Source organism: Phacochoerus africanus, chromosome 5, assembly GCF_016906955.1.
Source record: "Phacochoerus africanus isolate WHEZ1 chromosome 5, ROS_Pafr_v1, whole genome shotgun sequence".
Classification (NCBI taxonomy): Eukaryota; Metazoa; Chordata; class Mammalia; order Artiodactyla; family Suidae; genus Phacochoerus; species Phacochoerus africanus.
In genome coordinates this window covers 133,343,187-133,357,162 of record NC_062548.1, presented here as the reverse complement: position 1 = coordinate 133,357,162, position 13,976 = coordinate 133,343,187, and the positions used below count along the sequence as shown (strand labels likewise).

The following is a 13,976-nucleotide window of genomic DNA, read 5'->3' as shown; positions in this document are numbered from 1 at the left end:
GATTGGATCCATTGTTGCCGTGAGCTGTGGTGTAGGCTGGCAGCTGCAGCTCTGATTTGCCCCCAGCCTGGGAACTTCCATATGCCGCAGACATGGTCCTAAAAAGAAAAAAAAAAAAATTGTAGTCGCCATTATAAATGGACCATAGGGACAGCCTGTCTGTGTATTGCTCAGATGTCTGGATTAGACTCTGTCCCGACGGCTGCCTCTGGATTGTCAGAGACGTCTTCCTGCCTCTGCCTGAATTTTGCAGCCTTATTTCATTTGCCTCCTGGCCTCCTTGGGGCTGAGGCTCATCATCTACCTGTTTACGGATCAGGAGCTTTGCCGCCATTCAAGTCTGTGTCTCTGGCTTCCTTTTATGCTAGACCCTGGCTTTCTGAGGGCAAAATTCTGCCACATGGGTTCACTGCAGGACCCATGATGGGTGATTAATGAGGCTGCAGGATTGATCAGCAAGGAGTCACCCTCAGTGGGCCTCAGCACCCAAAGTGTGTGCCTCCTTAAAGCTCCGGGAAGGCCACCTCGGCCTGGAGCACAGGATGCTGCTTTGGGCATTTTCTGTGTTGGGGAAGGATGGGGGGCGGGGGGGCTCAGGCAGGTGGGAGGAGAGACATACCCTCAACCAGTGAACACAGAATCAGAAGCGGATGAGCTGGGATGGATTAAATAATTCCCTTTTGCAAACCGCCTCCCTCTTGCCTGAAGGGAAGTTTTCCACCGTCTCCTGCAATCAGATGCTGTCCCTCTGGCGACGTGCCTGTGGGCAAGCTCATGCCCCGCTGTCCCCTTTGTGCCAACGTGGGGACAGCCTCAGGGGACCCGGCTTGTTTCCTTTCCCGTGAGTCCTTACATTCATCCTGGCGTGGTTTTACCCAGGCTTTCATTTGTTGTCATTGGTGTTTGGGTTTTCTATTTCTAGAGGGCAGTAGTAAAAATAAATAAACAAACCTAATTCAGATCAAACACTTAATTTAAGTCGCCGACTGCGAAAGGGGAAAATAGCATTGTTTTTTCAAGGAAGTAGGAGCACCAAGGCACATGTGACTGTTGTGATTTTTTTTTTTTACAACCATTTATTAAAAATTAAGATATTGAGACAGGCACACTGTGTCTGCAGCTCCCGGCAGCACGAAACACAGGAAGCACCTGCCGGCACACACAGTGGGGGTGAGGGGGTGCCCCTGCCCCCAGGGCTTCCGTCACCTGCCTTCCCCTCTGGGTAGGCCTCAGGGCACCTCCTGCCCCCAGGCTGGGCAGGGGACAGGCAGGTTTACAGCCAGCAGAATTGCCACTGTCGTTTTCCTGGGGACAGACCTGGGAAGGTAGCAAAGAATGGAGAGAGAGAATTGCGCAAGGCAGAGAGGGGCACGCTTCAAATAAATACGACCAGAGTGGTCCAAGCTTTAGCTTTGAGGTAAATTGACCTCGAGGAGGAAAGGGATCGAGGGGAGAGCGAGGCGTTTGGGGTCTGGTCTCACTGCGCTGATAAGCACGCAGGCTGTTTGCTTCTGACCGCGGCCACCTGCACCAGCCTCCCCTGCATCATGGAGCTGCTCGGACTGGACCCTGAGCTGCAGATGCGAGGTTGCGTGTGAGGAGCTGCCACGTGGCCCACTGCCTCTTCATCTTGCTTCTGCATTTGGAGGAATCAGAAAGAGCTTCCAGCAGCTTTCCCCTGGCATGTGTCCTGAGGAACGTTTGTCCTAAAAGGTGAAGTCCCACGGTCTGCGTGGTTCAGGGGGCTTGCTGCATTCTGCATGCCATGTCCCTCTCTGTACCCTCACTGGGACATCCTGGGTGCCCTAGAGCAAGAGGAAGGCCCCATGAAATCCACCATTGATTTAACTCGTCGCTCCCCAAATTATTGAGCCCCAGATATGTCTTCCTACTGGTTGCTAATTTGACATGACCAGGACACACGTTCCAGGGGCCCTCCCTTCCTGGTGGGGTGCCTGGTGGATTTCGGGTGAGTTCAGAGGTCATGGAGAGCCTGTGCCGGGGGTCGGTGTGCAGACTGAGGGTCCCAGCGCCTGGAGGCACCTCCCCCCAGGCCTGTTTGTGGTTCTAGGTGTGATGCTGAGTTTCAGGGTGTGGAGAGGTGACCCCACTGTGCAGCCCAAAGGGTCATCAAGTTCTGGCCGAATGTGCAAAGGCGTCTCTAAAGGGACAGATGCAAACTTGAACACGTGTGTGCAAAAAAGTGAAATGTTCAAGGAGAACCAGCGGTCTCGATGCAAAAGAACTGGGAGGCGAAAAAGGGTTGTTGACACTGAGATCAAACTGTGTCCCTAAGATGAGATCCTATACAGAGAGCCAGTCCCGTTTCTGCTCTGTCCACCTGTGACACAACCTGCGTGTCTGGTGGCCTGAGAGAGTCCCTGTGGAGCAGCAGCTAAAACGTGGAAGACGATTTCAGCTGAAATGAAACCGGTCAAGGCCATCTTCGGTCTCCCCTGTATCTGCGGCATCTCCTAACACCTGCTTGTCTATGTTCTCTTATTGCCAACAAGACAGTGTTGGGGGCACAGCTCCTGACACTGGAGGGGATTTTCTTCCTGCAAAGGTTGGGCAGGGGACCTGAAGCTCAAAGACGTGAGGTGCTGTGGGGTCCCCACCTCAAGGTAAAGGGTCCCCAGAGATCAGAGGGTGGGCGTGTCTTTATCTCAAGACCCAGAACTTCTGCCTTTACCTTAGTTAAGTTTTCTCACTGAGAAATTCAGCTGGTGAGGAGATGGGCCTGGCTTTGCATTTTGTAAGGGGCCCAGGGCGGACGTTTCGCCACTGCCGTTCCCAGCCCTCATCAAGCGCCTGCCTGTGCCAGGCGCCCTGGGCCATGGCCAAGGTGAAAGATTAGTCTCTGCTCTCCTGACCCCATGTGTGTGCGTGGGCAAGAGAGGTCCGGGTCACTGTCGTGGGTGGAGAGAGCTGTGTTTGCAATACAAAAGGAAGTACGTGGAGATTCCTTGTAATGCTGCAGGTTAAGCATCCGGTGTTGTCACTGCAGTGGTTTAGGTCACTGCTGTGGCACAGGTTTGCTCCCTGGTCCCGGGGAATTTCTGCATGTTGTGGGCATGGCCAAAAAAAATAGTATGTAACAAAGAAGGGAACTATGAGTTCCACCTGGCAGGCTGCAGGGGGTCATTTGCAGAAAGCGGGGTGTCTGGAGCCATCAGGGAGGGGCAGAGAAAGGAAGGGGTGTCCTGATGGGGCCAGGGTTCCCACAGTGACGTAGTGGGAGGGACTGGAAGGTCACGGGGCCAGAGAGATGGGTGCGGAGCGAGGCTTGGATAGTGAGGGGAGGAGGGAAGGGCAGCCCGGGGCCAGAGACCTCCTGGTGAGGCCCAAGCCACACAAGGAGCAGAAAGCTGTGGTTCTGAAAGTGCCTGAATTCTCCAGTGAGACCAGCTTCTCTGCACTGGGCCCTGTCTGCACTGAAGGCCGTGGTCTGGACACTGGGAAGGGCCCTGGGCTGCCACTCCCCACTTCTGACCTCCCCCCACCCCACCCTTAACGATGGGGGACCTGGGCCAGTCTGGAACCTCCTGTCCCCTGTCCCTCATCCAGGGGAAGAGAGTGAAGACTCTTCAGCCCCTCAGCTCGCAGATTGTCACTGGGCACTGTTACTTTCACTGCCTTCGTGGGACCTTAAGATGCTTCAGGTGGAAGTCAAGTGCCAGGCCCCTCGCAGTGACAGTCACATGGTGAGAGCTGCAGATGCCATGTCCTCACCCCACACCGCCCACGGGTAGAAAGGGCCTCTCTTTGGGTAACTTGCGGAGAAGAAGACACCGGTGTTCCCAGGAGACTCCCCTCTGGCCTCGCTGGTGGTGAGACCCTCACAGACCCTGTGCCCAGGGCCGGTGAGATGGGGGACAGACCTGGGCTTAGACCTGCCAGGACCGACTGGAGGCCAGGCCACCTGCGCAGACCTGGTGCCAAGACAGCAGGAGGCGCTGAAGGGGTGAGGATGCTTCTTGGCAGGAGCAGAGCCGTTTCCTCCCAGGACTGAGGTCTGTGCTCCTGACGGGGCCTCGAGACTGAGGTCGCCGCCGCGCCCTGGGGGCCTCTTCGTGCAGCCTCGTAGCTCCACCCCTGCACACCCCGCATCCCGGAGCAGGCTTTACACTGCAGCCATCCTCATCGCTCCGGCCTCCAGCCCTCTCACGTCCCTGCTTAGACTACGGCCCGGTTTGTCCCGCTCAGCCGTCGCCTCGACCGCTCCATCCCCGCCACTGCAGGGGCTGCCTCGGACCACGGAGGCGCTTCTGTTTTGTCGCCCCCTAACCTTTGGCTCAAAAAAAATAGTTTGTTGCTTAAACAGTATGTACTTAAGACCCAGATGGCTTAATGCAGTAAGAAGGTGTCACTCTTTTTTTGGCCTTTGGAGGTTCCCAGGCTAGGGGTCGAATTGGAGCTGTAGCTGCCGGCCTACGTCACAGCCACAGAAATGTGAGATCCGATCTGAGTCTGTGACCTGCACCACAGCTCACAGCAATGCTGGGTCCTTAACCCGCTGAGCAAGGCCAGGGATCGAACCTGTGTCCTCATGGATGCTCGTCAGATTAGTTTCCGCTGAGCCACAATGGGAAGTCCCCCTCTTTTTTTTTTAATAAATTATTTGAGGGTATAGTTGATTGACAGTGTTGTATTAGCTTCAAGTGTACAGCAATGTGAATTAGTTATACACGTATATACATATGTCGGTTCTTTTTTCCCATATAGGTTATCACAGAACCCTGAGTAGACCTCACTGAGCTGTGCCGCGGGTCCCCGTTGGTCATCTCCCCTCTGTGTGGTCGTGTGCATGTGCCAACCCTACCCCCCAGTTTATTCCCCTTCCCTCCACATTGCCCTTTGGTAACTCTAAGTTTGATTTTGAAAGCTGTGAGTTTATTTCTGTTTTATAAATCAATTCTCTTGCATCGTTTTTAATAGATCCTGTATATAAGTGATCTCATAAGATGTTTGTCTTTCTCTGTCTGACTTAATCACTTGGTATGATCATCTCTAAGTCTATCCACGTTACTGCAAATGACACTATTTCATCCTTTTTACGGCTGAGTAATATTCCGCTGTGTGTATGTGCCACAGGGAGATGTCACTCTAACTGTTCTTCTTTCCACTATCGCAGCTGCGGGTGCTCTGATTCTACCTCTCTGTCTTTGAGGCGATGTGTCTGAGAAGTCCTAGGATGCTGAGATGTCCAGGAAACTAACTCTGTTTCCTGCCATGGGCTCAGCTTGCCCGAGTCAGAGTGAATTCTGGGAAGTGGATTTCAAAGTGCTCCTTCATTCAAGGTCCCTTCCTTCCAGTGACAGTTCCAAGAAAGCCTAACATCACGTAAAAAATTGAGACCAGGCCCGCTGGGTCAGCGTGGAGCTCGGTCAGGCCGCAAGTCCAGCTGATTGTCTCTGTCCTGCGCTGTTATTGGCCAGACACCCAAATGGGTTCTTCTCAGTCTCCCCAGCCCCTTCTTATTCACGATAAATAGACCAGCGCCACTCTTGGTTTCTCCACTCAATGGACTGACCTTCGGTTGTTTGGAAAATCAGGACAGCTTAGCTTAACTGGGCTGTGTGAACAGAGTACCCATCTCTTGGAAATAGCCCTCCGGCGTGACGATTCTGAGCAGCTGCACACGAGCTCCTGTGCGTGCGCCCCCTCCTTGCACTTGCTTTCTTAAATTCACATGCACACGAACACACCCCCCACAACCTCAGGCGGAAACACACTCATCCTACCTGCAGGTGAGGGCTAGTGGCCGCAGCCCAGTTCTTAGAACAGGGTGATTCATTCCAGAACAAAGAGCAGCCCCCCTGAGTTTTAGCAGCGGCATGACTGCACCTGCAGGACTTTCCTGAGCACGTCCACGTTTTGATGGGTGACTGTGTTAGATCCTGCATAGGTGCAGACCAGGCGAGGCTGTGCCCAGCTCCCGGCCCCAAGCTGGCAGACCCAGTGCCCTGATTGGGAATTGCTGTCCTGGGCTGTTTAACACATCTCCCTGCCCTGTCAGGTTCATTCTTACACGCAGAGACCGGCTACTTATAAAACAGCCTCTGGATGATATGAATCCACTCCAGTGACTACCTGGACCCGAGGCCTCCATAAATGATACACAGGCTCTGCTCAGCCCAGGTCCTTCCCCGTCTCACTCCCCACATGCTTCCTGCAGTCCACCCAGCACCCTCGCTGTCTCTCGACCCACCGTGTGTTGTCAGGTCCACACCACGTGTTTTCTCTGCCTGAGTGGGCCCAGCACGGGGATGGATAACTGCATCTCTGTGGACCATGTTGAGTAGGCAGCATCCGAATCCGTGCTGGCTTGTGTGTCTCCCTATGTTGGTTGTGGTGAAGGGAGGGTCCCTCCTTGGTCCCTCACAGGCCTCCCCACACCCCCTCATGAAGAGCAGGTGCTGAAGGGACCCGAAAATCCCAAGCCAGTGACAGACTCACAACTGAGGCTTTGGACTTGGTGCCCTTGAAGGAGAATGTTTCCCACCAGCCCACTCAGCCCGCATCTTCCCACGCAGCTGTGGCCACAGGCCCCCGGGTCCTTTGCGGGCTCCAGAGAAAATGAGGGGCGTTGCCTCTGCACACCCCCGACCCCGCCACCCCGCCACTGTCTGCATGTGGGGTCCACTGTGCACCGGTTCTCTCCAGGGCGAGGCTGCAGGTCAGGGGGCCCACGGAAAGGGCGTGGCTGTGGCCGCCTCAGCTTGGACTTGGGGGCTATTAGGCTTTTTGGTGGTGGGACTTCCCTGTGGACAGAATTAGGTTGATGGATCTGAGTAATAGGGTCGGAGTAGAAGGAACTGGTGCCGTTGAGATATTGCTTTGTGTGGGTCCAGTGTAATCCTCCAGCAAGGTCACTGCCTGCAAGGAAGGTCATTATCCTTGCTCTGAGGTTGACTTGGCTCCCAGTCTTAGAAACCTTAAGGAAAAGGCCCCAGGACACACAGGGACAGGGCGCCAAGGTAAATGGGAGCAGGGCTGGCCAAGGGCCCCCTCGCTCCTGGCCGCACCTGGTCTTCAGCAGAGCAGAGGGTCGGGGAGCTCCGGGGAGGTGAGACCAGGCGACCATGGAGCCAGTGGTTTGGCAAGAGCAGAGGGCGGGAGACAGAAAGTACCCGTCGATGAGAGGGGTTTTTTTTTTTTTTTTTTTGATGGAAAGTCTGGATTTTTCTTTCTTTTTTTTTTTCAATTCTGAACATTTTACAAAAGCAACCTTCATATGCCGGACTCCCTGCTTTGGGTAAAGTCCCATTCCTGCAGCCTGGAGGAGAAGCTGCCAGAACATACACGGCGGGGCTTGCTGGGTGGTCTGCTCAGGTTTCTGCTGTGGCAGCATGGCCAGGGCTCTGCTTGAAGCATCCGTGTCCTGCCGATCAGGCGGTTGCTCCAGCCTCCCCAAGGACAAGCTCTGCCAGAGGGACCCGCCTCCCCCCGAAGGACAGCCCAGTGGGTTAGGGTTAGGGTTGTTCTTTGGCAGTGATCGGGGGGGGGGGGTGTGTGTCTCCCACCCCATCCAGGTCTCCGGTTCTCTGCCCGGACACACAGTGTCCTGTTCGTGCTTGTGCCCTCCCCTCCCCGGCTGTTGGCATCTGTCCTCCGTGTGGCGTTCTTCATCCCTAGCTATTTGCCAGCACTCAGATCTTCCAGGGACAGGAAAGATCAATGAACAGTTCTCGCTTTGAGAGAGCCTGCCGTCGAAGGAGAGATGTGGGCAGAGCCTGGGTGGTTGAGGCTGTGGGCCTGCCAAGCAGAACACACAGTGAGCATGCAGGCAGCGGGCTGGGGCACCGTGGCCCCTGAGACACCCAGCATCCTCTTCTGTGCCCGGGCTTGTCTCCGCCTGGGCCCCTGCGCCTGGGGGGCGGGATGGGGGTCAGAGACGTGCAGCTTAGGCTTTGGTCAACACATAGGTCTGGCGGACTCGCTGGCATTTGAGCCCAGTGACTCCCGGGCCCTTGCTGCTCGAACGCTGCTCACGGGGGTCCCAGCACAGTTGTTTGGACCTGGCTGCAGGGACTGCAGAGGCTACTCAGGGGCCTTTGAGCACAGTTTCTGGACGTTTCTCCAGCTGTTAGCATCAGCAGTAGGCACCAGGCCTCCAGGCAGGAAAGGAGATGGAATTCAGACTTGCTGCAGTTTTATTTCCGGCGGAAGTGTCTCTGTGGCCCCCTTCTCCTTGGCAGGAAACTTTGCACACAGGGGAAGTGCTTTCGAAGGTCAGCATTGCTGCCTCAGTACCGTTGGACCCAAGCATCAAGGCGTTGGATGACAGAATGGAACACGAAAGTCCTGGAATGTTCTGGGGTCTTTCTCCTCCTGCCCTCGGTGCAGCAGATGCTCCTCTCCTGGGAGCCCTTGTCCCTCCGGCCAGCTCTCCATCTCGACTCCCTTCCCCAGGCGGGAGCCCACGGAGCCTGGAGCCAGTGAATCCTGAGGACCCGCGCCTGCATCTTTTCCCACAGCGGCCTTGGGGGTCCTGGCATCGTGGGCGGTCCTGGCATCACGACACGGGGTGACTCGGACTTTGTTGGTTTGAAGTGCATACAACTCTTTGTACTAACGAGAAAATGCACAAGGTAACAGAAAAATAAGGAATAAATCATGACTTAGGAAAGTGTTCTGGACTGGGGAGGAAGAATGCTGCAATTAAATAACAGCAGCAGTGACCAAAACCCCACCTCCTGGGAGTCAGGCATGTGTGGGTTTGAGCCTCAGCTCCTCCACTTACAGACTCTAGGCCTGCTCGTAAATTCCCTGAGCTCCGTTCTCTCCTCTGTGCAGTGGGAGCGACTAACGCCTCTCCAGACTCTGAGGTTCGTTTTGTTGGCGGACATCCGTGATCAGCAGAGTCCTGAGACTTTTGATCAGGGTAATTGAGATAGGAGGAGGCACGTCAGTGTCTGTCTTTGTGCTGTATGTTTATTTTTATTGAGGTTTCTCTGGCATTTTTTTTTTCTCTGTGCTCATTTTGAGACATCTTTTTGCTATTAGATTGTGAGTCATGGGCCGCTTTCTACCCGGAAGGAGACGGGGCTTGTTTGCGATGGATGCTGGGTAGGACGCTTGGATCCTCATCCCGCATTAGGTAGAAAACAAATAGATGCTCCCACCACATGCTGGTTTTGCAGACTGTGCACAGGCCTGCTCCTGGCCCAGGACACACGCTCCACAGCCCTCAGCCAGACGAGATGCCCTGCGGTTCATGTGCACCCTCTTGCCCTGCGATGTTTTGAGCGTTGCTGCCCCCTGGGTGTGTGCTTCACGCTGACTGTAATTGTCGTCTTTTGTAAAACCCTCTCTCCTTATGCAGCGCAGTACCGTTGAGCGTATTTAGCATTTAATCAGTGTACAGCATTCCCGGGTCCCCCAGAGACTCAGTTTCGACAAACTTAATCATGAAAAGTGAAACCATTACCTTGGTGGGAAGGTTTGGAGTTTTGGTACACCTGTGACGGGGAGACGCGCATCACACAGATACACAAGAGCAGCAGAGAACAGCTTGCTCTTAGCTGGTCAGCGAGGTGGGAACTGTTCAAGATGCTTTACGCACGTTTTGCACAACTGTCCCCAAAGCCCAGGAAGATGAGCATCTCTGTTCTGTGGTCGAGGGAGCTGTGGCCTAAATGCGTCACGCAGCAGGTCCCCAGCATCTGCCTGGAAGGACAAGGAGTCCAGGCATCTGTCTAGCCCCAGGGCCTGCGTTGTTTCTCCTCCTCACGTTGCACCCAGGTCCAAACAGGGCGTTCTATCTCCAGTGACCCCCCAACCCCAAAGCAGATGCTATTGGAGGGGTTCAGCACCCACTCAAACACGGTGCTTCTCCCAAGTGGGTGCAGGCCTGATGGAGGCTCGGCGTGACCCCCCCCCCCCGCCCCCACCATGCTTCTCACCTGTTCTGGGGACTCCTTGTGGTGTTGATGAGTTTGCCCCTGAAACCTCTGCCATAGAGGCCTCTGAGGGAGCCCCAGGACCGGGCCCCTCCCTTCTCTGGTTCTCTTCATCATTGTGTTGGTGAAACAGAAGTCTCTGAAGAAATCTACATTCACAGCCTCTGCCATCACCTGCTGCCTTTGCCGGATAAAAGGATACAGGCTGACACGCAAGGCCCTCCGTCATGGGCACCAGAGCTGCAATTGACACGGGAAGCCCTAGAATTCTGTTTGGTGTTCTTGACAGGTGACCTCACATGGCCTTGGTGTCTATCTTTTTAAAGAAATTGCCATCTAGAGTCTTTAGTGAGTGAAGTGTCGTTTGCTAGGATGGTGAGAATTTCCACTTAGAGCATTCGTTCTTCACATACTTAGTATATATACCCTCTTTCCCGCGTTATCTTCTAGACGTTTCTCTTCTGTAAAAGTCTTACCCACTCCGAGGTGGGTCCATCCACCTTCATGGCAGATTGGGAATATGAGGCTGGTAGAGAGAGAGAGCGAGACCTGTTCCAGCATAGACCCAGTAGCACTGCAGCTGGATCTCATGTAAGGCTCATCTGTTACTGATAGCCATGCATTCTTTTCATGGAGTGGATCAGACATTTTGGGGGAAGGAAGAGGCTTAGGAAACAGCTTGGTGAGCTGTTGGCACCACACAGCGTTGTGATACCAGTGTAATATGGTGTTGGTATTCTGGGCTCCGGTATCGTGCTGGGCTGTGATTGGAAGTGGAGCTGCAGGTGCCGGTGAGATGTTGTACTTTGTAGTTCCTTCACTGAAAGGTCCAGTTTCCACGCTCTTTTTAGAGTCCTGGTGTAGGGCCTCGGAGTTGTCTCAGTCTTGTTTGGCGGTGAGCTTACCTGGGGCAGGCCCTAGCTTCCCTTCCACTTGTTTGCAAAGTGCATTGCCAGGGCGCCCTGGATTCCCAAGGCTGGTAGAGTAAAGCCAGAGGAAGCTGCACTCTGAAAGGCCCCATCTTGGTGTAGGCTCTGCTTTGTGCCCCTCACTTACTTCAGATGTTCAGCCAGACTGCCAAGTGCGGGCACGGGGGAGGAAGTAATTGCCCAGCAAGGGAGGGTCGTGGGGGGAGGACGGGCAGCTGTAGGGGTTTTGGGTGGCATGTAGAGCATCTTAGAGTCAGGTGAGGCTGGGTTGGAACCCAGGCTTTGCCCTTGCAGGCTGGGTCAGCTGGCGATCCGTGCGTTTCACACATGAATGACGCCATGGTCGTACCTTTCCTGCACAAATGTAAGGAGTACGTGAAACAGTGGAATAGAGAAGCCTGAACACGGTGCCTGACATCCGATGTGTACTTGAGGGCTACGGCTTCCCAGCTCCCCTCTGCTCCCCCAGCAGGCTCACTGGCATGGTATCTGCCAAGTTGGTGCTCAGGGACTCAACCGCATCCTTAGTCCTGGGGCAGAAGAGGTATCCCTCGAATATTTGTGGAGTGAACAAAACCTCTAATTTGCTGGTTGCTATGGGCTACACGGCGAAAATACAGAAAACTGTCCTGCAACCGTGGGCCTGTTTTGTCTTTTTTTTTTTTTTTTTTTTTTTAATGCATCACTGCTCCTTCAGCCTTAAGGAAGAAAAGATGTTTAAAGAGATGTCTCTGTTTCTGTTTTTCAGTGCCTGAAACAGTATGTGGAGCTCTTGATCAAAGAAGGATTAGAAACTGCCATTAGCTGCCCGGATGCTGCCTGCCCCAGACAGGGCCACCTGCAGGAGAATGAGGCATGTAGCTGGGGAACTGGGCGCTGCTAGGCACCAGCCTGGGCATCAGGGGAGTCCCGGGATCTGGGGAACTGGGCTCCGCTGGGCACCAGCCTGGGCTCCTCTCTGCATCAGGGGGTCCTGGGCTCTGTCTGGGTGGACCTGGAATTGTATTCTAGCCCTCAGATTGTTTCACTCCTTTTTCTATTTTTTCCCCCTAGATTGAGTGCATGGTAGCAGCCGAAATTATGCAAAGATACAAAAAGCTACAGTTTGAACGAGGTAGGTGTCCCAGGGTCTCAGCTGGTCATGACTCCTGTGACAGAATGCAGGGAACGTGGGGCACTGCTTTTGGTGGATAGGACTCTGCGTCCTTTGCCTGCAGCAGGAGGTGGAAAGATGGATCTAAGTGAGACTTCTGAAGTCTCCCTGTCATTTGAAGTCTCTGCAGAGCTTGCAGCTGGAAGATGGCCTCTGCTGGCAGCAGGTCTCATCGGTCACAGGGAGGATCCATGCAACACAACTTGCTTCTGGGAATTTGGGACCATGGGGTGCCTTTAAGAGACCCTCGTGGGGCATGCATCCTTCAGCCCGGTTAAGGCCTATGGATGGAGGACTACCTCTTTGAACTCCGTGGAATGTAAAAGCTACAAAGGCGTGGAAGGACGTGCCGAGGTCAGGCAGAGGGGAGCTGGGACAGTCACCATCCTGACCACACGTCCGTCCACCCAGTGCAGCCCAGACCTCATTTCACCAGGTCTCACGGCTGCCTGGCAAGCTTGTCCATCTCGTGCCTGACACGGCGGGGGCCAGCTGACGTGCCCTGATTTCCGTCTCTGGCGGGTGGTGGGGCGGGGAGTGGATAAGGTCCCCCCGCTCCCCACGGTGGCCCGGGCAGCCCTCCTGACTGGATCCGGGCCTCTCCAGCATTAAGACACGAGAGCCTTTCAGGATGGGTCTGTCTCTGCTCTCCGACACACACCAGGATCACAGCGTGGTGTTTTAGAGCCTGTAGGTTCTGGGTGGCCTTGTTCCCACATGTATTCTGGACCTTGGACTCAGCTGAAAAGCAGCAGAGTGACAGAAAGGGTTGATGAAGTCCTATAGGTAAGACTTTACTGTGAAGATGCCACATCCAGATTCTAAAGCTTTTAGCTTGGTTTGTGATCCCTGAAATCCAGTCTTTCCTCTTCCTGGGCTGCTGCTGGGTCCTTTTCTGGACTGGGCATTCACGAGAGGTGCCACCCTGGGCTGTGTGTTTACAGGAAAACACCATCGGCTTTGGAATGCAGGATAGGCCGAACAAAAGTGTACAAAGGCTCCTCCTCGAGCTGAATGTGGAAATTTCTCTCTCTCTCTCTTTTTTTTTTTTTTCAAGGCGTGCTAAAGATAGCTGCATTTCCTCTTGAGGTTCATTTCTCAAAAAAAAAAAAAAAAAAGCAATATGTTGCCAACTTAAAAAAAAAAAATCAAACAGAATTTTTGACAGCCTTGAATTCAAGAGCTTATTGGTTTAAATGCCATATGTCATTTCGTTTGGGGCAGTTTGTAGTTTAAATATAATATCTTATGATACAAAAGTTAATATGTGCAGCTAAAAAATTGATCAATTTGTATTTCTGAGACTTTGAGCCTCTCCTGAAAACATTTTCCGGAGAGAATCTTGACAGAACCTGACAGTAATTTGGGTTACCAGAAAATGAACTTTCCAGGACATTGAATTTTAAAATGCAGCTGGGTAAATGTTCCTACTTAATACTTTTAACTCTTGTTATTTTTTTCAGTACTTTGGCTTAGTCAAAGAAGATTGTTTTTTTCATTTGCATAATGAGGAAGCCAACTTGACTTAAGTTAAATAATCTCTCTCAAACCCATCACTTGAAAGCCTCCTGCTAACATTACAACCAAAGCAGAAAAAAAAAAAAAAAAAAAAAGAATGAACATGGGCATTATAGGACCATAGGACCAAAACCCTGTATGAATGAATTAAAATGTTAGAGCCAAAATACAGCTATATAGCCAGTCACTGGGCAAATTCTGGGGCAGGATCAGTGAAGCAGGTTTCAACCTACTCTTCTCCTTTGAAATTCACTGGGGAGGATGCTGACTGGAGAAAAGTGACATTTTCCATGATGTTCTGACAACATTTAGTTCGTAAAAATTCCTGTGGTTACTTTAAGTTGCAGACACTGTCTCCATTTGCTCTCGGAATGTCCCATCTTATAAACAGAGCTTTGATTTTAATCTAGAGTCCTCCCTCCCCCCACTGGGGACCTGGGGAGGCAGGAGGCCAGGAGGGAGGCTGCGGGG

The 13,976-nt window shown here is 53.2% G+C and overlaps 1 protein-coding gene across 4 annotated transcripts in view; it reads left to right on the top strand.

The window, feature by feature from the left end:
• RNF144A (ring finger protein 144A) overlaps positions 1 to 13,976 on the top strand; it is a 120,018-nt gene that overhangs the window by 78,630 nt on the left and 27,412 nt on the right. For all 4 annotated transcript variants that reach the window (XM_047782701.1, XM_047782704.1, XM_047782702.1 and 1 more), the window contains 2 exons: positions 11,583 to 11,687; positions 11,888 to 11,948. In XM_047782701.1, the coding sequence (XP_047638657.1) occupies positions 11,583 to 11,687; positions 11,888 to 11,948 (166 nt within the window). The remainder of the gene's footprint in view (positions 1 to 11,582; positions 11,688 to 11,887; positions 11,949 to 13,976) is intronic.